This window comes from Trichophyton benhamiae (assembly GCF_000151125.1).
Source record: "Trichophyton benhamiae CBS 112371 chromosome Unknown contig01190.0, whole genome shotgun sequence".
Taxonomy (NCBI): domain Eukaryota; kingdom Fungi; phylum Ascomycota; class Eurotiomycetes; order Onygenales; family Arthrodermataceae; genus Trichophyton; species Trichophyton benhamiae.
The window spans coordinates 1-23,532 of record NW_003315072.1 but is presented as its reverse complement, the minus strand read 5'-3'; the positions used below and the strand labels follow the sequence as shown (position 1 = coordinate 23,532).

The 23,532-nt window shown below is 49.6% G+C and overlaps 7 protein-coding genes across 7 annotated transcripts; 4 read left to right on the top strand and 3 right to left on the bottom strand.

Moving 5' to 3' along the window:
• Window positions 1-317: 317 nt before the first annotated feature.
• ARB_03732 (uncharacterized protein) lies at window positions 318-1,982 on the top strand (the record flags this gene model as incomplete). The annotated part of the gene is made up of 2 exons (XM_003009984.1): window positions 318-625; window positions 710-1,982. 2 exons carry the CDS (start codon window positions 318-320, stop codon window positions 1,980-1,982), a joined length of 1,581 nt encoding a protein of 526 aa, XP_003010030.1.
• Window positions 1,983-3,283: 1,301 nt separating this feature from the next.
• On the bottom strand, window positions 3,284-4,119 carry ARB_03731 (polyubiquitin UbiD/Ubi4, putative; the record flags this gene model as incomplete). Its single annotated transcript, XM_003009983.1, has 3 exons — window positions 3,284-3,735; window positions 3,819-4,034; window positions 4,098-4,119. 3 exons carry the CDS (start codon window positions 4,117-4,119, stop codon window positions 3,284-3,286), a joined length of 690 nt encoding a protein of 229 aa, XP_003010029.1.
• Window positions 4,120-5,647: 1,528 nt separating this feature from the next.
• On the bottom strand, window positions 5,648-8,185 carry ARB_03730 (uncharacterized protein; the record flags this gene model as incomplete). Its single annotated transcript, XM_003009982.1, has 2 exons — window positions 5,648-6,808; window positions 6,863-8,185. The coding sequence occupies 2 exons, from the start codon at window positions 8,183-8,185 to the stop codon at window positions 5,648-5,650; spliced, it is 2,484 nt and encodes an 827-aa protein (XP_003010028.1).
• Window positions 8,186-8,321: 136 nt separating this feature from the next.
• On the top strand, window positions 8,322-8,471 carry ARB_03729 (uncharacterized protein; the record flags this gene model as incomplete). The annotated part of the gene is made up of 1 exon (XM_003009981.1): window positions 8,322-8,471. The coding sequence occupies one exon, from the start codon at window positions 8,322-8,324 to the stop codon at window positions 8,469-8,471; it is 150 nt and encodes a 49-aa protein (XP_003010027.1).
• A 747-nt stretch (window positions 8,472-9,218) lies between these two features.
• ARB_03728 (Rab geranylgeranyltransferase, beta subunit) lies at window positions 9,219-11,044 on the top strand (the record flags this gene model as incomplete). Its single annotated transcript, XM_003009980.1, has 5 exons — window positions 9,219-9,622; window positions 9,657-9,792; window positions 9,896-10,206; window positions 10,399-10,686; window positions 10,792-11,044. 5 exons carry the CDS (start codon window positions 9,219-9,221, stop codon window positions 11,042-11,044), a joined length of 1,392 nt encoding a protein of 463 aa, XP_003010026.1.
• Window positions 11,045-14,708: 3,664 nt separating this feature from the next.
• Window positions 14,709-14,879, top strand: ARB_03727 (uncharacterized protein; the record flags this gene model as incomplete). Its single annotated transcript, XM_003009979.1, has 1 exon — window positions 14,709-14,879. The coding sequence occupies one exon, from the start codon at window positions 14,709-14,711 to the stop codon at window positions 14,877-14,879; it is 171 nt and encodes a 56-aa protein (XP_003010025.1).
• Window positions 14,880-16,455: 1,576 nt separating this feature from the next.
• ARB_03726 (uncharacterized protein) lies at window positions 16,456-16,755 on the bottom strand (the record flags this gene model as incomplete). The annotated part of the gene is made up of 1 exon (XM_003009978.1): window positions 16,456-16,755. A coding segment is annotated over one exon (300 nt), but the record flags the coding sequence as incomplete, so codon positions are not given.
• Window positions 16,756-23,532: the final 6,777 nt, after the last annotated feature.

Sequence of the window (23,532 nt, the reverse complement as noted above, 5' to 3'; positions counted from 1 at the left end):
GTACCGCCCAGTGATGTGCTCTAGACCACAATACTGCTGGGAATCCCCTCACTCTGCACCCAATAATCCAATCACCAAGGCCTGTTCGGCTTCGTCGGACTCATGAAGTGGATATATTCCTGCAGCTTTGCTGATAACGAGTAGAGATAGCTCCGTAAGTTTCTTGACTAACTGCTGGCGCCTAGCCTAACTAGTTAGTTCGCGCCTAGCGCTTAGTTAAGTTTTAACGACGGCAGCTCCGCTCATCCGCTGCTCCAGGCAAACACTTTTGCTGGCTGCTAGGTACGGGAACAGTCTGTCACTCTTTCGCTGGTACGATGGACCAGCTCACCAGCCACATACTCGAGAAGAAAGTCAAAGAGTTCATTGACTCAATCGAGCCATCTCTAGTCTGCGAGTTGGCCTCCTCCTTGCACCCTGAGAAAAAATCATGTAAAATCTTCTCAGACCCAAAGAAAGGGAGCTATAATGTCTGCTTTCCCATTGTGTTTACGGAGCAGATCCCCGACGCTGCCGATTCAGCGTCAACGCAGGAGACGACCGAACGATGGATGATCCGAATTCCCTTGCTTCCGCGTCTCGCTTTTCCCGAGGAGAAGCTGCGAAGCGAGATAGCAACAATGAAGTAAGGATAGGAAACTTCAAGATGTCCATTGCTGCATTCAAGCTATTGTCAACATGTAGCTAACGGTACTGTTCTATTAAATAGGTTCATCGCCGAGAAAACCACGATTCCTATTCCACGGCTGTACCATTATTCCATAAACCGGGATAACCTCCTTAACCTTCCATTTATGGCCGTAGAGTACATCATGGGCAATACACTCCATGGAAGGATATCAAAGCTTCCTAAAGAGCAGGAGCTGTATCTTTACGGCCAGCTTGCAGATATATACCTCCAACTTCACCGTCACCAGTTTGATCGTATTGGTGCCTTGACGCTAGACAGCAATGACGAAAACTGGGTTTTTGAACATAACCGGCCGCTCACTATCGAGCTGAACGACCAAGAACTCAGCGGCCTGAAGAGCTCCGAGATAATTCCAGCCCATCAGACTTACAGTTCCACGATTGACTACGTCTATACTGTTATGAAATTGGTCTTCAACGACTTCTACCATTCGAGAGACAGCGTTTTCAACGAGACGGATGCACGGAACTATCTATATGGCATATTTGCATCGCAAGGCATTGTGATGGAATGGGTAGACGAAAGGGATAATCATGGACCATTCCTTTTGATGCACGGGGATCTTCGACCTCCCAATATCTTCGTGGATGATGACCTGAACATCATCTCAGTCATCGATTGGGAATGGAGCCACACAGTCCCATCGCAAATGTTTATTCCACCGTCCTGGATATGTGGCCAGGAACTTCCAGCTGCAACTACGAGGCCCTACCACCTTGTACTTGACGTATGCGTTTCTCAGTTTCAGCGAGCCGCAAGAGATAGGGAAGACCAACATTATAACCCAGATAAGAAGCTGAAATTATGTCTTCCCCTGGTCAAACTATGGAACAGACATCTCAAATCGGAAAAGTTGTTCATTGCCTACGCTCTTTTAAAACCATGCTACCTTGGCAATGTCTACTGGAACCTGCTGGACAACATATATCACGGAACTGACAGTGGAGAAAGAGTGGATAGTTTCTATAAACTCAAAGTGCGTAAACGACAGGAAAAAGAACTGCAGAGAGTACTGTCCGACCTCGAGGCTTATAAGAAGGAGTTAGCACTGGCAGGATTAGAGCCAACCCAGCCGGCTGCTCCTCTGGTACTTAAGCCAGCGGAAGGAAAGGATTCCAACACCTTGTCTAAGAGCGGCGAAGATGCGGATTCAGCTATCTACAGGATTTGGAAGAAACTCGACTTCAAAAACATCAAAAACACATTGAGCCCACTTCATTGCTGGGTTCCCTGTTCGCTGGTTGGTGTCAGTATCATTGTCTGTTGTATCATAGCTAAACGGCGACGATGAGGAGGGGGGCCTTACTTTATTTGTCTGCCTTAGAGTTGCTGTTCTAACAACTCGATAGCGGCCTGCAGGGCATCTATTCTTTGTCTGACATCGTCCAGTTCCTGCTCGTAATGTGCCAGCTCCTCCTCAGGAGACATCGTAGCGTATCGGTCTCGCTGTCCCCGCGCATTTCGGGCACTGGAGGACATCAACTCCATCGCTGCGATGTCGCTCCGGATGGTGTCCATGAACGCTTCGATTCTGACAGCCTCCTCCTCGAGCTGCTTCTGCTCGATGAGCCTCATTTGAAGCTCCACCTTAATATCTTCGGTCAAGGACGAGGACATTTTTCTTTCACCTCCCATTAGCCATTCAATCACATCATCTTTTGGAACGGGTTCCTTACGCAAAGTTTTGCTTCGATGTGAGCTTTCAGGACAATATATATGATTTCAGATTCTTGGTTCTTCGAGATGTCTTGAGATAGAGAAGAGAGAGAGAAAGAGAAGGAAGGAAGATGGGAATTCACTGCCTCTTTATAGACCTGAGATGGCTACCCCTCTCTCCCTTTGCAGTCATATATCCAACAGAGCCGTACAGGTGTATCGGCCAATTGAACGAGAAGGGCCAGCCAGGGGGGGTGTTGCTGCCTAGATTGAGACAGGGTATATTCATTCCGGCCAAACGACTGCATATCTAGGCTGCAAAGGACCCCAGAAGGGCAAGGAGCAGGGAGATCGTTAGGATGTTGGACGTTGATTTAGAGGGTGAGAGAGTTGAATAGAGTGATATAGATAGGAGGAAGGGTTGAATGGTTTGAAAGTTCTGAAGATGGATTTGAGATTTGAAGGACTGACTATAGAATACGTTGTAGGTTTAGAATAGAGTATTGAAAGCAACCTACCTAGCATTTAAGGTACCGGCCAGATGTTCCGAACCATGGAGCCTTCCTCGATCCATCCGCCCTTATCGATAACTAGCCATTCTTCCTCCAGAGCAAGTTCTACCAGGACATGTCTACGCACTGCACTACAACAGTAACAACAAAACAAATGCTTCAAAAGAGCTTTATTGAGGTGTGTTTAGGGGAGTAAACTAGATTTATCTAGAAGTACTTTAGGAAGCGTAAAAAAAAGAACGGACGTGCCAGTCCCAGAATCAGTCGAGCAAGAGAGTTTAGGTAAAAGCATCATCATCCGTTCCCCCAACGCCATAGTTAAAGAAACCGGTGTAGTTAAAAGTGGTGAAGAAAAACAGCATCTCATCCCAAGAAGTTAAAAGAAAAGGTCGTAACAAACACCCGTCGTCGAACACCCATCCATCTAGTTACCGCCTCGCAACCGCAGCACCAAATGCAACGTGCTCTCCTTCTGGATGTTGTAATCGGACAGCGTCCGGCCGTCCTCGAGCTGTTTTCCAGCAAAGATGAGACGCTGCTGGTCTGGCGGAATACCTTCCTTGTCCTGGATCTTTGTCTTGACGTTATCTATCGTGTCGCTGGACTCGACCTCGAGCGTGATGGTTTTGCCCGTAAGCGTCTTGACGAAGATCTGCATGCCTCCACGCAGACGCAGGACAAGGTGGAGAGTTGATTCCTTTTGGATGTTGTAGTCCGAGAGGGTCCGGCCGTCCTCGAGCTGTTTTCCTGCAAAGATCAGGCGCTGCTGGTCTGGTGGGATGCCTTCTTTGTCCTGGATCTTGGTCTTGACGTTGTCGATGGTGTCGCTGGATTCGACCTCAAGAGTGATGGTCTTGCCGGTCAGAGTTTTCACGACTGGTTGGGAAATGGTGTTAGTTGTTGTTTCTGGTTGGTTGGTGGGTGGTGGGTGGCGAGGGGTAAAATTGCGTAAAACTTACAGATTTGCATGCCACCGCGGAGACGAAGGACGAGGTGCAGGGTGCTCTCCTTCTGGATGTTGTAGTCGGAGAGGGTGCGGCCGTCCTCGAGTTGTTTTCCTGCGAAGATCAGGCGCTGCTGGTCTGGTGGGATGCCCTCTTTGTCCTGGATCTTGGTCTTGACGTTGTCAATAGTGTCGCTGGACTCCACCTCGAGGGTGATAGTCTTTCCGGTGACTGCAAGCCGTTAGCACTCGACCTTCTTCCTCACAGCACTGTTATCTGTCTGGTTCAACTTACGTGTCTTGACGAAAATTTGCATGGTGATGGACGTCTATGTGTTGTAACGAGAGCAAGGGAGGGTACAAGTATATGATGGCTGGCGCGGCGGGGTGATGGCACTGGGGAGTTTGCTGTCGAGAAGTGGCCTGATGCCTGATGCTTGATGGGGTTGTAAGGAAGAGGAAGAAAGGGAGTCATGGCAGGCGGCGGGCGGGCCTTTTATAGGGCGGCTGCGCCTTTGCGGAGAGGGGCGGTGACTGCCCGCGCTAAGGCCGAAAGCGGAAGCCAGGGAGGCAGAAGCTGCTGGAAGGTACGAGAACCAATCAGATGTCGAGCAGTGATGAGTCAGCGGAACAAGCCACCGGCCAGGCTTCAGCCTCGGCAGATGACGTAGAGGTCACGTGGCAGGCATCAACCCGACCTTGAAGGCGCAGCAGGAAGACGCAGCAAGCGAAGTGAAGTGAAGTGACGTAGATGTAGACGAAGTGAAGGAATTAAACAATTGATTGATGCAGATATAGCTAGGACCCGAGATGCAGTATGCTAGGGAAGCGAGAGAGTAAGACAAGGAGGGAAGGTCAGGTATGTAAGAGCTGCGTAAATACATCACCAAGTAGATATAGATAGTTATCCATAGCAAGATGATTTAAATTATTAAATAACTCCAAATAAAAAAAAGATAAAGCAATTCTTCTTTCTTTCATCTTCATCTCAGATCATAAGTAGGTAAGGATAAGTAATCAGATCATTCGTCGATCCGCATTCTCTCGCAGGACCAAATTTTTTGTTTTCTCATCTCTTCGTCAGTCGGGAATCAAACTGAACGCAAACAGTAAAAACCAATAGTCAAAAAACACAGGAAGGCGAAGAAGAAGAAGAAGGATTAAAAGGTGGAAACTCGGAGTGTGGTGTATGGGGTTCAACTCGACCCGTCTAGCCTGAACACGGCAGAGGCGAAGGCGACGGGGAGTGAAAGGGAAACAAGTAGGAAAGCAAAGAAACAGAAAAAAAAAAAAAAAAGGAAACGAAAAAAAAACAACCAAATCGCCAACAAACAGCAACAAGGACTAAAGATAACGATAACAGTACACATATATCCCGTGAGGTAATGGGGGTAGATAGAAAAACTGGACTTGCAACATGGGTTAGAAATAGACAGACATAATGAGGGTCGTAAAAAGAATGACGGATTAAATCGTAACACGTAATGCGTGATGAGAAGTAACTTCTCATCTTAGATAGTTTGTGGATGGGCAGGTAGATGACTGGCTGGGAAACGGTCAACAGTGGTATAGGGATAGGGATGCAACGGAACGCAAGACGGTTCATCATCATGATCATCATTAAAACAGGACTTTCGTTCATCATCATCATCCGTAAAATCGATCAATGGTTAAGACAAGTTTGGTGCAAATGCGGAAATGTTACGAGACGAGAACACCCCTGCGCATCTCGAGGTCGGCAAGTTTCATCTTTTTCACTCTCGCGGGGGGCCGCTCGCCGACCCAGCCCCATTTCCGGCGTCGCTCGCGCTTATCGCGCGGGCCCCGGTCGTCAGAGTCGGCTAGTCAATTTGCACGTATCACCAGCCGACTGACGAATTTGTTCGAGAGGCAGTCGAAGTCCTCCCGGTCAAAGACAGATGTCTCGTTGCGGCTGCGCAGATAGGACTCGTACTGCCGTACATGGCCACGGACCTCTGTCATGGCGGCACAGACATCCGAGTTGAAGTTGAAGATCTGCTGGTGCTGCGCGGTGTCCCAGTCGGTGAAGGCAGGCAGCTTCTGCGAGATGGCCTGGAACAAGCCTACGATGACACCGACGGGGATGGACTCCATGTCGTTGCAGAATTTGGAGACGGCGACGGGGTCCTGGACGCGGTAGTGGCAGTCGAACTGCATTTCCTCCCAGACGGCGAGCAGGATGGTGGCGAGCATGAAGATGATGGGCCAGTTCTTGAGCTTCTCGCCGCTGTAGACGCTGGAGTAGAGGGCGGAGAGTTCCTCGAGGACGTCCTTTTGGAGCTCGCGCCACATGTTTGCCATGGCACACTTGACCTGGAAGTTTATCATGACGGGAGCCATGACTTTGCCTCTGTAGTGGCTGTCGGAGTCCTCTACTTTGCCCGAGAAGGCTTCTTCTTCGAGCTCGCCTAGCCCCTCGACCATGGTGACGTGCATGGTGAGGTTGTAGGCGAGGGTGAGCTTGAGGGCCTTGCGGATGACGGGCAGCTTGGTGCGGAAGTAGAAGCGGTAGGCGGTCTTGAGCATCTGGGTGAGAAAAGGGGTGCCGGCGAAGTACTCGTCGACGAATCCTTCGTAGCTGCCGTTGCCGTCGATGTGGCGGTCGAGGTAGTCCGAGAGCATGGCGGTGGAGATGCCTTCCATGCCAGCAGAGAGCTTGGCGGTCTTGAGGTCGTAGTGGTTTGCCGGGCGGCTCATGGTCTCGACCCAGTCGAGGTTGAAGCACTCTTCATCGTGGACGTAGACCTCGCGGGCCTTGACTGGAAGCACCTGGCCGTAGCCGTGGGTGATGAAGAGGGTGCGTTCCTGGTCGGAGAAGCCGGTGATGTTGCCGACGGAGAAGCCCAGGGTCACATGACGCTCGTAGTCGGCCTTCCAGTCTTTCATGAAGTAGCCGATCTCTTTGATGTCGATGCGGGTGCAGGGGACCTGCCAGAGCCGGGCATGCGATGGCTGGCAGCCCGTACACGGCTCTCCTTTGTCGCACTACAGGAATTATATTAGTGAAGATCATAAAGATAAAGAAATAGAGAGACTTACCGTCTTCTTGAGAAACTTGCAGCGGAGACAGGCTCTGAGTTTGCGGATCTCGCTGGCCTGTTTCCGCTGGTCAGGCCGGAGCGGGCCCTTCCGCTTACCGATCTTCTTCTCGCCGTTGCCACTGCCGTCTTTACCACCGGTGCTCTGCTTGCGGACCTTGGTCTCTGCATTCTTGGCCGCAATAGGACTCTTACGCGACGGCTTTCTGCTGGGCGGCGATCCAGCAGCCGAGACATGAGCACCCGATCCAGATCCAGAGACAGAGGATGCCTTGGGCGACCGTGAAGGCGGCGAAGAGGAAGAAGCATTCTGCTTCTTTGTGGTGATGACGGGCATGGGTCTGACCATGGCGATGGGACTGACAGCAGTCGGGGAGATGGAGCCATGGGAGACGAGATCGCATGATACACGACGGGGTAAAGGGAGGCCGTAGTCGAAGTCTAGCGCCGACTCCGAGCCCGGGGAGTGCATGTGTGGCGAGAGGGAGACATCGACAAAGGAGCCAAAGGAGTTGCGGGAGTGGAGGGAGTGGTGGTCTGAGAAGGAAGACTCTGACAGGCTGCGGTTGTGCAGGGTCTGGCTGGGGTTGATGAAGATGGGATGGTGCTGCTGCTGCTGATGACTGTGGTGGTCATGGAAAGACGAAGAGTCTATGGAGTGAGCTCTGTCTATGGCCGTCCATCCGTTGTCGCTGCTGGCGCTGGTGAGAGAGCGGACCTCGAGGTAGCTGTCGACGGGGGAACTTCCGGTCTCTGCCTGGTAAGTCCCACTCATGGTCGCCGCAGTAGTGACAGCAGCAGCAGCGGTGCCGTCGAGGGGGAAAGCACCGAGTTCAGCGTGGAAGTCATGCCAGGTGAAGGGGACCATGTCGACTGGGGTGGATAAGGGGATATAAGAGCCATCCATCATACTAGTAGTGGTAGTGGTGTCTAAATGATGATGGTGATGGACCTCTGTGTCTGTGACTGGCAGCATGGGCAGTCCTATGGGCGACTGCAGCGGCATCGTGGTATAAGAAGAGTAGTCCGGTTGACTCTGGTGATGCTGCTGGTGATGTTGATGTTGATGTTGATGTTGTTGATGCTGGTGGTGGAACTGGAGGTGAGGCTGGAGACGTTGGAAGTGCCACTCCGTCATGAGCCCCGGGTCAGCAGCAGCATCGAAGGCCGTTGTCGCCGTTGCACTGGTCCCTGTCGTTGCCGCTGAAGAAGTAGTTGTCGTAGTAGTTGTTGTTGTCTCGTCTGGCCAGGAATGCGAGAGGTAAGCCCTGGGACTGTAGTCGAGGCCAACGAGGCCGTCCGCAGTCAGCTCGACGTCCGCCATGGTCTCTCCGTCTGTCGTCAGGTCGTCGGTCGTCGGTCGTCAGTCGTCAGTCGTGAGTCGTGAGTCGTCAGTTAGCCAGCTCAGCCGCTCAGCTGGGAGTCTCTCAGTCCACTCGATGTAACTTGCTTGACGGAGGATGAGAGGAAGAAGTAAGCAAAAGAGGATGAGAAGCGAGAAGAAGAAGAAGAAGAAGAAGAAGAAGAAAAGCCGTCGTCGCGCCTTGACTCTTGCTTGTCCTTCGTCTTGCTCTTTTTCCCCCACGAAGAGAGCGAGGAAGGACTTCTAACTAACTAACTACTAAAAGGCCAAAGCAGCGGTGAAGGCTTCCCCGCCACTGCCACGGCCTTGGCCTACTGCCACTCTACTACTTCAGTTACTTTTATTAAGTCTACTAGTGGCTGGTCTACCCCGTCTTCTCTCTGGCGACGTCCTACGGCCACGCACCCCCCGGTCCCATGCACGGCCTCGTCATCCTTGTTCCCAGCAAGACAGTAAGAGAAGAAGATAGATAGATAGATAGATAGACAGTAAGGGAGATGTTAGAGAAGAAGATGTTTGGGGAGGGCGAGGAGGTGGCTGGGATGCAGATGCAAACGACCAGAGACAGAGACATGCATAGAAAGAGACAGACAGACAGAGCGAGGGCAAAGAGTTGAGAGCAAAGAGTAAAGAGAGGACCGCTACTTTGGCGGCGGTGAGGTCGATAGTCAATAGTCGACGGGGCGAAGAAGAGAAGAGAAGAGAAGAGAGACTAGAGAGAGGACTGTGCGAGGACTTGCTTCTTCCCAGCCGATCAGATCAGAGATCACGATCAAAAGCATACTCCGTAATAATGATGATAATCCGGAGAGTCGAGGATGACTTGCAGCTGGCGGGCCGCAGCCGTGACAGTTAGTTAGCAGTTACTTAGTAGTGGTTGGTCTTTTGGTCTTCTTACTAAGAACGACAATACCAACACAACAATAACGACACCAGCACAATATACAATAATATATAGAGAGACGCCATGACAGTAGTATAAAATACCCCCCCCATGCCGACTAGAAGAGTCGTCTTCCCTTCGTCTATAACCAGCGCCAAAAGGACCATCGAGAAGAAACAGAAGAAGAAGCAGAAAAAGCAAAAGATGGCTATACCCTCCCTCTTCGCCACGCAGCCGCCGCTCCTCGACTCGCTGCAGACAGACACCTCCCGCTCCCAGGCAGAGGTGGTCGGCAGATGCATCCCCTTTCTGCGCGGCGAGGAGACCGGCCTGCCCCTCAACAGGCACGGCGTCCAGTCGCTGGCCAGAGAACTGCATGTAGAGTACCTGCTGGATGCCCTGGGGGAGTACCCGGGGCGCTTTGTCGGGCTGGACGCGAGCAGGCCGTGGATGGTCTACTGGGCGCTGACAGGGCTGGCCCTGCTGGGGGAGGACGTCAGTCTTTTTAGAGAGAGGTACGATATCTTTGTTCTTTTGCATTGAATATAGTGTATTTGTTGATGATGATGGTAGGCTGGTTGCTACTGCGGCGCCGATGCAGAGTGGTTCAGGGGGTTTTGGCGGCGGACATGGACAGACGGCCCATTGTGCCTCCTCGTATGCCATTACCCTCAGCCTGGCCATGGTGGGTGGACAGGAGGCGTTTACCTTGATTGACAGACTTGCATGGTACTCTCCCTACTCACTCTACTCTATACTCATTTCTATACTATACTGACAATATATAGTTGGAGATGGCTGGGTCAGCTCAAGCAGGCGGACGGCGGGTTTCAGGTCAGCGTCGGAGGCGAGCAGGATGTCCGGTCAGTCTATCTTCTTCTTCTTCTTCTTCTTCTTCTTACTTTCACATAAGTGAGTTTTCTAACTTCTTCAGAGGAGCGTACTGCGCTATGGTAATGATTGCCCTGCTGGATCTCCCGCTGGAGTTGCCACTCGATGCTCCTGCGCGCAAGGCCGGCCTCACCCTCTTCACCACCGGCCTGCCAGAGTACCTCGCTAGATGTACATCTCTCTCTCTCTCTCTTACTTTGAGTCTTATGTACTAACTTCTCTAGGCCAAACGTATGAAGGAGGGTTCTCAGGGAGTCCCGGGACAGAGGCCCATGGTGCATACACCTACTGCGCCGTCGCATGTCTCTGCATCATGGGCCACCCTCGCACTATGCTCAGGTACCCTATCCCTAATTACTTTGTATAATTGTATATATATATATATATACTAAACTAATAGTAGGTACATTGATCTGCCGTCGCTGATATCATGGCTCTCGGCTCGCCAGTACGCTCCCGAAGGCGGCTTCTCAGGCAGAACCAACAAGCTCGTCGACGGCTGCTACAGTCACTGGGTCGGCGGATGCTGGCCCCTGATCCAGCAGGCCTTGTCTGACCCAACTTCAGACTCCGAGTCCGAGTCGGACTGCGAACCCCTTTCCGCCCTCTACAGTCGCGAGGGCTTGACCAGATATATCCTCAACTGCTGCCAGTCGCAGCACGGCGGCCTGCGAGACAAGCCGGGGAAGTAAGCAGATCTACCCCTATAACTAACTAGTTGAGGCTGAGCTGACGGTATAGACAGACACGTCGATTCGCATCATACATGTTACACCCTGGCTGGCCTCAGTAGTGTCCAGCACAGACATGTCAATGTCAACTCCAGCACCAGCACTAGCATCGATGCAAGCAGTGGCAGTGGCTCCCTCGACGCTGCGTTCGGATGGAGGTCTTCTCCCCTCTCGATCAACAACGACGCTGCGGCTGCCGACACGGTGTATGAGGCTAGAGACCGGCTGGCGGCACTGCACCCTCTTTTCGTCATTCCGCATGCTGCTGTCGACGCCATTCATTCATGGTGCAGAGCCAATCCCATCTCCATCTAATTCTAATCTCTTCCCTTAATTCTTACCTCTGTCTACCTACCTACACTAGTAGATGCAAGTGCATGCAGCACTTCTTTGTCTGGAGAGCCGTCCTAGCTAAGCATGCCAGACGGATTCAGCTCTCCGCTTGTTTGGTGCATGCCTCTTCCTGCATCCCTCGATGGTTATGCATGTCTGTATGTAATCAATCCATGCTCGATATATGTCTGTCTGTCTGTATGTACGCGCTCTGCCCTGCTCCCGCTTGTCCACCCTTGCTTGGATTCTTCAGTGGCAATCCATCTTCATCTTCTTCTTATCCTTCTTCTTATTCTTCGTTCTCTACCGACCTTCTGAAACATCGTACCATCGTAGGAACCTTCCATGCTTATTCTCCACTAACTTAACAACTCACCCAGCAGTACTTTACTCCGTACTATGTATGTATGTATGTATGTAAGGTAGTTCTCGGAATAAGTTAAAAAAAGAGTCAAGAAACTCCCGCTTGCCAACTCATCACTGCATCAAAGATGCCTGTCACCCTCAGGACAACGCATAAGCTCGACCCCCTTTCGACTTGAACTCGCAGCCTCCCACTTCCACTTCCACTTCCACTCCCAACCAGCCATTCATCTCTCTCTAGCTTCTTTGACTTGGCTTCCTCGGATGATGGTTGCGCGAATATCAACCCCTATTAATAACCACCACCATTAGTTACCTGCTAACTAACGGCTCGATGGCACCAAGTAGACAGTAAGAAAGTATAAGGCAAAAAAAGTCTCCATCTGCCAGCGCATCTCCATCTCCATCTCCGCCTCCAGACTAGCTATTACGTGCATTGCAGCTGCAGTCAAGCAAGTCAGGTTCAGCAGTGGAGTCGAGTCGACCTTGACATACACACACACACATATCCTTACATACATATACAAGCAAGCCAACTGTAAGTATGCTCGCTCGCCTTCAACGGCCCAGGATAAGGACGCCCATCCCTGTCGATAACTTCAACATCTTCAAACTCGGCCTTATCCACCAGCCCAGGTCTTGTCTTGTCTTGTCTTGGGTCTGCAGTCTCTTTCGCCTTCACCACTGTCAATCGTCGCCCCCCATGCGATGCGCCCTCGGTTAATCGCCTGCCAGCGTCAATTAACTAACCGGTTCTCACCTCACCTCACCTCCACGTATGTACATACTCACTCACGCCATGGATCACGATCATGATCATGTTCACGACCACATCTCCTCGTAATGCATCGCCTCTTGCATAACTAGGTACAAGACGTGCATATCACAAACCCTCATGCAAGGACAAGCAGCGTCAAGCCTGTCTGTCCCTTTTTCGACAGCGCAGCCCAGCGCAGCGCCAAATAACTAATCCCTGGCCTGGCAACGGAGAACCGCCCCCATAGCCCTCTCTCGATCGACGCAGCTGCACGCCCGCTGATTCGTCCGCCCGAGACCAGGGTGTGGATGCTGAAGGGTTTCCGGTTCTCGATCTTTGATCCTGTCTGGGCCCATCTTCCCCCCCTTTAGCAACTTCACTGGCGAGGAAACCTGCCAACACATCAACCGGTCGAGGAAAAACCCAAGTGGGAGGAAGAGTTAGGGGGAAAAAGCAAGAATCGCGGAAAGTATGTATGTGAGGAGACGGAGGACTCGAGGCTCTCTCTCTGGCCATGGAGATGGCTGCTGGTAACTAATGGCGGTTGGTGATGGTGATGCCGTTGGAGAGCGAGCATTGAGGTATCAACATCACGTCAACGTCAGGCCAGGCCAGCTTGTTTTGTTCCAGGGATATCTCGCGGTTATTCCATACATGCGAATAACCATTTCATATTCTCTCCTCCATCATCATCATCAGAAGCATCATCAGCATCATCAGCATCATAGCCCCACCCGTTTCTCCCTTTCGCCATCATCTCTTTTTGCAAGACAAGGAAAGGCAAGGCAAGGCGTCTTTCTTATCTCTCCTTTTTGTTTTTGCACGGCCGGCTGTCTCTCCCCCATACCTTCACACATACACAAGGTAACGAACTAGCTAAAATACTCCCGATTGACTCTCCTCTGACCTGGCCCGTCTAGAATGGTTCCTCTCCTCTTTCTTGCTTTTTACCGTTAGATAAGAGAAACCGCCGTCCTTTTTGTATCCCGTAGACATCCCCTTCACCCTTCTTCTATCCCATTAACTACTTTACATAGCACACAACCTTGCCCTCCCTGACCCTCCCCCCTTTAACGTTATTAACAACCTCCGCTTCCCTTCCCTCCTCCTGCGTCTCTCTTAGTTCGTTTGCCAATTCCTCCGTCCCGTTCCCCGTGGCTATTTCTACCTGACTTTTTTCCTCCGCAAAGAAAAAACAGCCTCGTCTTTGTTTTTCAAATGCCCGTGTACTACTACTAGCCGACTCCTGTTTCTGTTGGGCATCAATCACAATCACTATCACTACCACCACCACCACCACCACAAGAAGCTCTTGTTTTTCGTCCGTCCGTTGCTTCCGTCGAGAAAAGAAAAGAAAAAGCATACTCTTGCTCCTGGTCGGGTTGAACAGCCGTATTTTTGTGCGTGCGTGAGACTGGGAGAGTCGGGCTTCTAACCGTCCATCTGGGCTGGGGCTGGGCTGAAGAAACAAGAAACATCTAATTAACTTGCTGAAGCTGTATTCCTGCCTGAGGAGGCTTGACGGGTTTGCCTTGCTTTGCCCTACGATACCCAATCCCAAGCTTAATTCCAATTCTGGTGGTGTGTTTTTTTACGTTTCAAGGGGGTACATCGGCTATTGGGTCTCGAGATGTACTACATCCTCTATCTAGCGAGTATGTTTGACCTCCTCCTCCTCCTCCTCTTCCCCCCTTATCCCTCCCCCTGACAGGCTCTGAACCAACCCAATTCATCCTACGCACCCCGTTCGTATCATACAGGCATGGCTTGCTACCCAATCAATTGCCGTCTACTCTTCCCCCTTGGACACCAATGCTTCTGCTCCCTTCCCCCTATTTGGTGATGGCCGTTTGGCAGGAGAATTTGGCACCTTGGTTTCTTTCTCTCGGGCTGGATATTCCAGAATCCAGATCCATTGTCCAATTGTCTCTCTGTAGTAATGGACCCGTTACTTTTGCAAAAAGAAAGAAAAATAACCTCTTCGTCTTGATGCCTGATACCTGCTTGTTTTCTCTAATAACATACATACCCCCCTAGTCTATCCTTGTGTCTTGTACCGGCTATGTTATACTCCTGGCCCCCAGCCCAATGCTGGAATTGATCAACGCTGTGTCACCCTGTGGCTTCACGATAGACTTTTCCCCGGACGTCTAAATCACCTCCCTACCTACCTACCTGACTACCTAACCTGCTCTATCAATATCGTCTACCCCTTTCTTTTCTTTTCCTTTCCTCCATTCTTCTCGAAACAAGACAATTTGCCAACTCAGCCCTCCCAAACCAAACATACCAGACCAGCCAATAACATGTGTTCTGTTCCTTGCAGGTCTTTGTCGCCGTCGTCGTTGGCCAGAGCCCCTTTACGAACAAGTAAACAGTGGCTCCGGCGCAGGATACACCTGCGTCGTCCGGGTCAATAACCGCGAATACCAGACCGATGAAGTCTGCCAGACCGAACTCCTGGCCCGCGAAAAGGCTGCCATGCGAGCTTATCTGATCTGCAGGAACTTCTCCGTCAACGACGGCATGTACCCTGCCGGCCATGACCACGGCGGCGTCGTCCAGGGCATACCCGTGGCCATTGGCAAGGACCGAAGACCACGATACTCAGATGACACCGACACATCCACGACCAGCAGCGGCGGCAGCCGGAGCGGAGGCAGCAGCCCCGAAAGCTACGAGAGAAAATGGAGATAAGAGGATCGACTTTGAGGTAAGGTTATGCCCATACATCCGGACCGTCAGGGGGTGGCATCCAGCCTCCCGCTGCCCTGCATGAGCCCAAACGAAATCTAACTCGGCTCCAGCTCCAACCGTCCAACGAATCTACCTATCATATAAACTACGTCATGCGTACTATACATACCATCCTGCAATCCTTGTACTCTGCCCCCGGGGGGAGTTGCAAAAGAAAAAATGAAAATGAAAATGAACGAATCAGCGGGCTTATCACATATTTCCGAGTCCATCCATGCCGCATGTCCATCACACTTCTTCACACCGTTACACGACTAAGAACGAACCACACACACCAATACACACTCCACAGGCCTACCTTGATGGCAGACATCTGGTTAATTCGCAAAAACTTCGCCTTTACGCTTTCCTTTACTACCGCTTCTTGCCTTGTATCGATGATGTTCGGACCGGATACGCGGCATTCCCCCTGATGATTTCCAGCTGTGATGACCACCCAAAAAAACTATTAACGACAAATGAATTATGACTGAATGACCATTTACGACTACTCCTTATCATGCCTGTTTTTCCCCTCCCCGTCTCCATCTCTATAGAACTCCGCTTATGTTTTCCCCTCCAAGCAAAAAGCCGCAATGCTCTCAGGCGTGGAGGTGCCCTTTCGCTTTGTTCTTCTATTTTTTTCAAGTCAATCTCTGGAATAATTCTACTCACTCAATTCTATTTCTTGCCTTCCTTCGGTGGACATCTTATCTTATTTACTCTGACTTTTCTTGCTCGTTTACTTACTTGCCTTGTTTCCTTAGAACTGGAACTTCTCCATATCTTACCTTACGCTTTATGACTTACGATTCAATGATGACGACTCTCTGGGAAAAAAGATCACATCACTCACTATCTTAAAATGGACGCTCGAGGGAGAAAGAAATGCAGACCTTATGCAAAATGCAAATTCCAAAAACAAATTTCTTCCCGTCCCAATATATATTTCCCTGATTAATAACCAAACCAGGTCAACAAACAACGCATGCCGACGAGCGTAAGTTAACTCGCCAATGCATCTTGGGCCCGGCACAGATCTGACTCGGGAAAAATTCATCCCTTCCGACAATCTTTCCCTTCCCTACCATGTGATGTGTAACCGCCGGGCGGAAAATAACGAACTCTACCCCAGCACATGTTGGCCTGAAGTTGAAGGATGAGGGTTGTCTCTCCCCTCCCACCCCCTCCACTCCTTCTGTTCCGCGTTGGCTTCTTCTTATTCGGTGCCATTTCTGCCTTTCTGTGCTAGGTGGTTGGAAGGTTTGGCTCGTTGTTCCCTTTTGTCCTTCCATCGGGTAATATCAGCCAAACCGCCTTGCAGCCACAATAGCAGGTAAGGGCAAGGGATGGCACAAATCTATAAGTAAGGTAGCGAAATATACCTTAAAATAGACCCTAGGAGGAATTTATAGAACAGTATATATAAAATTGCCTCTTTCTCCCTCAAGATTGGTGGAACCATTCATCTCCCAAGAGTTGATGCGCTGTCGGCCTATCTCGTGGATCAAGCTTCATCATTCTCAGAACAAACTGCTTATCCTCCTGGCAGATCCCTCGCAGAGTAGTCAGATAGGGGTATATTCATAATCCACATCAGAATAGCTAGCCTTGGTTCAGCAGCGATCTCTTCATGGAAAACTGGGAACGGGCCAAAGCATCTGTAATGTTTAGCGAGTATATTGGGTTCATACTCGTCATGGCCGACAGGGACGCCGGGTTTGAATGTATAGAAGGCTAATAATCTGGGAAGAAGTTTGCCATTTAAATGGTTGATGTAGTATTTGGGCCCACCAGTATCCCGAAAGACCAGATCTATCTCATCGTAGATGAGCTTCTAGACTTCCAAAAATTGGTGTCCCAATGGGATCTTCATTTCTTGCATCGCTAGAGTCTTTGTGAATAGTACTTCCGAAATCAGCCAACTGGACATATGTAAACCGGCTGCCTTCGCTGTCCATCTGCTTGTAATTCACCAACACGTTGCTAGGCTTAATATTTTCATCTCGGAATATCAGCAAAGTACAGATAGAGTAGGGAATTTATCCAATTTACTTGTGTGTACAAAGTCTTCCTCATGAAATGCAGAGATGCTTTAAGGACCTTCTTGGTAACATATTTGATTTCTCGCTGAGTGAGGCGCTGGGTATCAGAGGGGCTCAATAGATCATCATCTAGATGCTTTAAAACTATGGTAGGAGGAGTTGATGGTTCTTCAATTTCATCAAGTAGATGACGTATATTACAGTGAGCAAACAAAAATAGTCAGACTGTAGAAAAAGCCCCTAGGACTGGTATTACCGACACTCCTTTGAATCTCAATGTCATTGGAAGATGTTGAAGCGCACCGAACTTCCCCGGTTTCAGGGGGTGCATTCATTACATAATGTCATCTTGAGCCGCATATCACGTGATATGATTTTGGTGATTACTAATACACTGTATTCCGTTTGCCAAATCCGTCCACAAAGTCGGTAAAGACGACGACGACGTCAACAACAACGATAGCAAGGGAAAAGAAAAGAAGAAGAGCATACAAGAAGAACAGAAACTGACGTGGTTGCCCGTATACGTAGGAGTGTCCTGTTTATTCCTTCAAACTCAGTTATGATACCATGGTTACGTTGACACATCGAAATGATGAACACCCCCCTCCAGCAGATACCCTGAACCCTGCGCCCCCTAGCGCTGCTCTTCGTAAAGCAGGTCCTCCAGCCCATCCCACAACATGTCAATGTCAATATCAGCCGCGAGGATCCCTGCGTCTAACTCCAAAGGAGAAACTGATTTCTGGGGAGAGTGAACTTGAATTTCATTGGTGGTTGAGAGACTGTGCAACCACACCCCTCTCAGCTAGCCATGATCTGGGTATTCGGGTCATGGATTTGCACGCTAGCTCTCTCTCTCTCTCTCTTTCTCTCTCTCTTATATTTTTTTTTTGTTTTTTTTTTTTTCTTTCTTTCTTTCTTTTTTTCCCAACTTCCTCGTTAGCCCCGTATTAACGTTGTGCAGAACGGAAGGGCAGGTAACAATCATCCATAAACCGAATTTGGCGAAAGCAAGTTAATGGAGAGAAAATTTTTGCGGCAGATAAAAAAAGGAAAACAGAAAAAGGAAACTCAACGAAGAAGGACGGGAATTGTTGGCCAATTGGCTCATGCCATGAAATCGCCAAAACGAAGAATTAAGCAGAATCGAATAAGTGGTGCGCATGCAACGAAAAGATACGAAGCGAATGTGTATGTGTGCGAAAGGAGAATAGAACTTTCCAATCTATGAAGGAATTTGCCCCGCAATATTAGCCGCCCGGCCCGCTAGACATGGCTGATATAGCAACGACGAGAAAACCGGTCAACATTTAGTGTCTGATAGGATCATAATAGGTCGACTTTGTTTGTGTTTCTGAACTTGAGGATGGACTTTTTGAGCCTTTGAGCCGAAGTCGAACCCATCAGAGAAATAAACTGTTAGTACTCTTCGCTTCTCAACCATTGAAAGATGTGTGTCTAGGTTTGTTTAAGCGGGGATGGAGAGAATGAAAAGTGTCGACTTTACCCGAGCTACCACCACTACTGCTGCTACTACCACCGTTACCACTGCCGCCACCTGGGTCTTTCTTGTTCTGGTTACGATGACGATTGTTGCGTATATCCCGGGACCGGAATACACTGTACAACAACCATCCAGTAACCCAATTAGGGCCGTACTCCCCGTGGGTAGCACCACGATCAAATAGGGGTCGTGTCACGGGTCCTGAATTTCTCCATATCTCCATCACGCCCCACCGCTGACGTTCAGGGCGGATGTAGTGCCAACAGTACGGTGGCCGCATGTTCGGGTCAGCTCGATAATTATCAAGCAAGTCCGAGTTGCTTCGGTGCATATAGTTGTACACCACAATTGCTTCATCCTGATAAGGTAAGCTATCAGCATTTGCACATTCCGTTGCATATCCTTCTTCCACCGCATTCCTCCTTTTCTCACATGATAGCCACTGGAACACTGGAGCTTGTAATTCGTAGGTTGGATTCCTTCTACCACATTGCTGGGTCACTCACCCTCATGGCACGGTAATATGGCTCATGCTGAGGATTGTTTGCATCTAGACCGAGTGCGCGCATGAAATCCTCCTTTGACGCTCGTGGCCCAACAGGAGTTGACATCTTTTCTTCTTCTTTTTCCCTCTTGGGTAAATCAATAATCGATCAAGGTGAGATCAAATCCTCTTTTAGGTATACCAGGCATCAGATCCCTTCAATTGAATGCTAGGTGTACTCTCGGAATAACAAAGAGCTATGCTTGCTAGAAAAGGAATGAATAAAGACGAACAAGAAAGTGGTAAGAGAGGTCGAGTGTGGAAATGCTTGGAGCTGGAAATCCACGGCGACCCTGCGGTTTTTTATATCTCCAACCCCCAGCGCCTCTGAAGCATCGAGCTTGGTCCTCTGATAGCAAACATTATGCATCTTACTACGTTCTCTGCAGCCCTGATTAGATTTTATTTTTTATTTTTACAACCTTCAATTAAAGGGAGAAAGGGGGGTGGTTGAACGCGAATTCGACAGATATATGTCAACGTCACAATGCAGTAAGTTTATCGTACATAACTCGATGCATACGACGGAAAAGCAATATGATATCCTATTTATCATGTGCGACTAGGTTGACCCCGGTTTCCAACCACACAGAAGGCCTGGAAGGTTCGGACAAATTTCGGATCCCCTGTCCCCATAAGACTATATATCGACAAAATATACCTCAAATGTCGACTTTGCAGTGCGGCCATGCTGATCGGTAACCGCTCCATCGGAACGTCCCCCCTAGAAAACATGGAATGGATTGGCTCCTCCACCGTAGGAAGTGGGAGAATAGGGCTTTGCTTGGGCAAGGATATCAGCAACCTACATACTGTGTGAGCAACAGACTGGATGTCTCTCGACAAGGCTGCCGTTCACATGAGAACTTTATGACGAAATATGGAGCCGACCTTGGGCGGCTTTCCTCCCAGCGCATCGTCCACAGCAATCATCCCCGCGTGGTTGTTAATTCTGCAGCGCAGTTGATATGAGCTGGGTTGGGTTGATAGGGTGTGACAGCTTTTCTTAAGTGATACCGTATGTGTGTGCGTGTATGCGTGTGCCATCCGCCTCGAACTCCTCAGCCGTTAAATATTGATATCGATGTTATTATTGCGCCGGCTATTCAGACAACATCGTTGCTGATGTGGAAAACGCATGACGGTAGCTGGTTGGCTCTGAGACCCCCGTTGTGAGACAGAATCAAGCCCTTTTGTTCGACAATTACCATGCTCCTTCGGTTTTTTTCGAGTCATTGGTGACACTTTCTAGGTGATTCCGCCCATTCCGCCAACATGGGAGTGACCATCTGGTAAATATTTTCAGCTCGAAAAAAAAGGGGCCCAATAAGCACGTTCCGGCGCTGTCCATTATCCGAACTCTGCATCCCATGATAACCCTGGCGTACAATACCACCCCTTCAGCTATCAAGCTGGACTAGTTAGCGCCCGTCGTATTCTTCAGGATGCAGTGACATGCGTGCCTCTATTCCTTTCCGGTCTTCTGGGCCAACACGGCCGTCCGGGTACCTACTTCCTTCTGCTCTCCCGCCGACTCCAAGGAACAGGCTGGTGTATTTAAAGCTGTGTGGATCAGCCTGCAGCGTGGGTACATTTTCGCGCATTTTGCGGTAGCCGGGAACCAAATCATAGCCGTTGCAATCGAACTGCCCTCCCAATAACTAGGTTTTTTGCTTTTCCTTAGAAAGGCCGAATGCCCCTTTGGTCATGGTGCTCCATTCCCAAGGCCAATCACGACTGGCTCAGGGCTCGCGTTGTGTATTGCCGTTCGCCTAATGCAAGCCTCCTTGCTTACCCGGCTAACGCATTAGTTATTGAATTCGGGAACAGGGAGTGTGGAGTATGCAGGGAAACGCTGGAATAATTTGCAATTCTTATTCCCCTGGTCCTGCTTGCATGGTCACTCCAGTCCATTTGTTGGGTTGTTTCTTTAATGGAGATGTTACAGCGAATGAAATATTGACCACAACCCCCCGTGGAAGGAAGAACTCACGGTGTCTGGTCCCTTCTCCTCCGCTCCTCCATTGCTCCTTTGAGAAGAAAAAAAAAAAAAAAAAAAAGAAGTCGGCTTATAAAAAGTCTCTGCATCCCCTGCGCAAACCAACGGCAGCGGAGTCTCTGGGAATTATGGGGAAGAGTGGAAGCGTCAACCTCGTTTCCAACCCCGTCTCCTTGATTCGAGTAACCTTATCCGTCGTATAAGGATCTGAATAAGGTGTTGGGGACCAAGGGTTCAAGTTATGTGCGTTCCGCACTGGGCTACATCAGATTCCGGTGATTTAGCGATAATTAATTATATCACGATAACCACCCCGGCCTCTAACCGCGAGTTTGTATATACGGCCTCATAAGCCGATAAACATTTTCACTTACTGAACCATACAAACAATCTAACTAACTTTTTGTCTAGATATAATACCAGAGACAAACTAAAATAGTATACTTATGCATGCAGGCCCTGGCTTGGTGTAAGTACGGGTTGGAAGGCAATCATAAGCCCCCTTCGGCTATGCCCTACGTCCTCCCCGTATACACACCTGTCCTTTTTGACCGCGGACAATTGGCCCCTGAATATATGCTTTTCCTTAGGGTTTGCCCTTTGACGTGGCCTTATACTAAATCTCAGCCAGGGCATTGACTATCCCACTGCAGGTGCCTGTAATTCTGAAGTGGTCTGCATGTAACGGGGAATCAGGGTAGCCTGCAGTCAGGTGCTAACAATGCAATCTTCCTCTTCCTTTTAAAATTGCTTATCATTGCCCAGATATGAAGAGTTTCATGTTACTTTCGCACTCCTTTCTGCCCATTTCTATAGATAGGCTATCGGTTTAATACACGGTGAGGCATAGAAAGATGACAGGGAACTGGTCACCCTAGCGTGATCATTCGCATTGAATGCCATACGAAAAGTAATGGAGTAAGGAGCAGGTATAGGGTATGTGAGCCCTTCCTCTAGACAAAGGAATTATCAGCCAAAGCCACAAGCCTGCTTTCGGGGAAGATGCTCCTAGAAATTTTTTGGGTTGAGCCCGATCTCTCCTAAGCTTTGCACTGCCCTAGTTAGTTCAGTCGTTTTCGTTTCCTCCATCGTTGGCGCGTACATAATTCCCACCCAAGAGCAGCCTTGCCTCATCGTCCATTTCCTGGATTCAACCTAGGTTATTGCCAGCTGGCAAGATCAACCAGCCCACTCCAATTAGTTCCTTACGGATTGACGCCGTGCTCGAGCCATCACCAACTATCAAGTGGAATCATACCCAGCATACGGAATACCCCCATAGCAATATCTCGGTCGTATTTCGGAGATCCCGTCTGCACAAGGTTCTCGGTAACTAAGTGAAGGATCCCGTGGGGTACCTCCACTATCGCACATGCACCCTTACTTACGTGTATACATAGACACATAGACAGAAAATACCATCCACAGACCCCGAGGGGAACTGAGAGGAATCACAGCTTCCCAGCTCCGTTGTGTTAGGGGGTTTTCCCCTATTTCTTATGAGTCCCAACCTAATTTCAGCGGAAAAAGTCACGATGGTGCCATTGCCCTCTGTATCAAACCCTTGGGGGAACATTAGCGATCGTATGACGTAGTTATGACGATCTGGGGTACGGAATAGTTAACTCACAAACAAACAATCCCGAGTGGCAATTTTCAACATGAAGGGGGCAGATTTTAAGGTCCAGTCAGTTACTGGCTTCACGATCTGAACTAAACCCTGCAGATGACAGCCAATTGAGAAAGTTCGTCGAGTAAGCAACTGGTAGGCGAGCAATTTGCCACTCAAGGGCTTGAATCAAGCGATCGGATAGGAGACCACAGATCGTGCACACGATTAACGTGTTGTTTTCATCGAGACTGGACAAAGATTAAAGTTCGTGCGCGAAGTACGATGGTGAGATCTCCCCCCTTCCCCCTTCTAAGCCTTGCCTCCACCTTGGTCAGCCCTTTGATATACGAATACTGGGTGTGGGGATGGCGGGAGTGTGTCCCCTTGCTGCGTCTAAATTATCTTTAATCGAACCAGTTAGACTCCACAAGCCGCATGATATTTCATCATTGCAATGCACGTTGGGACCTGACCGCTGATCTCTGCTCCACTTCTTCTTCCACCTCTCTTTTACTACCTCCTTCTCATATCCCTAGTAATAGGACTCAGGATAGGGAGGGAGTATCAGGGGTTTGGTCAAGGCAATCCCTTAGTACAAGTAAGGAAAAAGCAGTTATAAGAGAGACATAGAGGATGAGGTGAAATGACAAGGATAAGAATGGGGTGCAATAGGGGTTACTTATTGCTCTTCCTTTTTGTTACTGCGGATCTAATAAAAGCACCCATGGGTGCAAGAACCAGCACATGATGTTTTGTACATAATCATTTTTGGTACGGCTAGTACCTAGCAGCGTTGGCAGCAATGATGGTGAGAGCAGTCACTGTCGTGGTCGTCATGGCGGGGGTGGCAGGGTTGTCGTCGTCGAGTTGGTAATCGGGGTGATACTCGCAATGGCGGCAAGGGGGA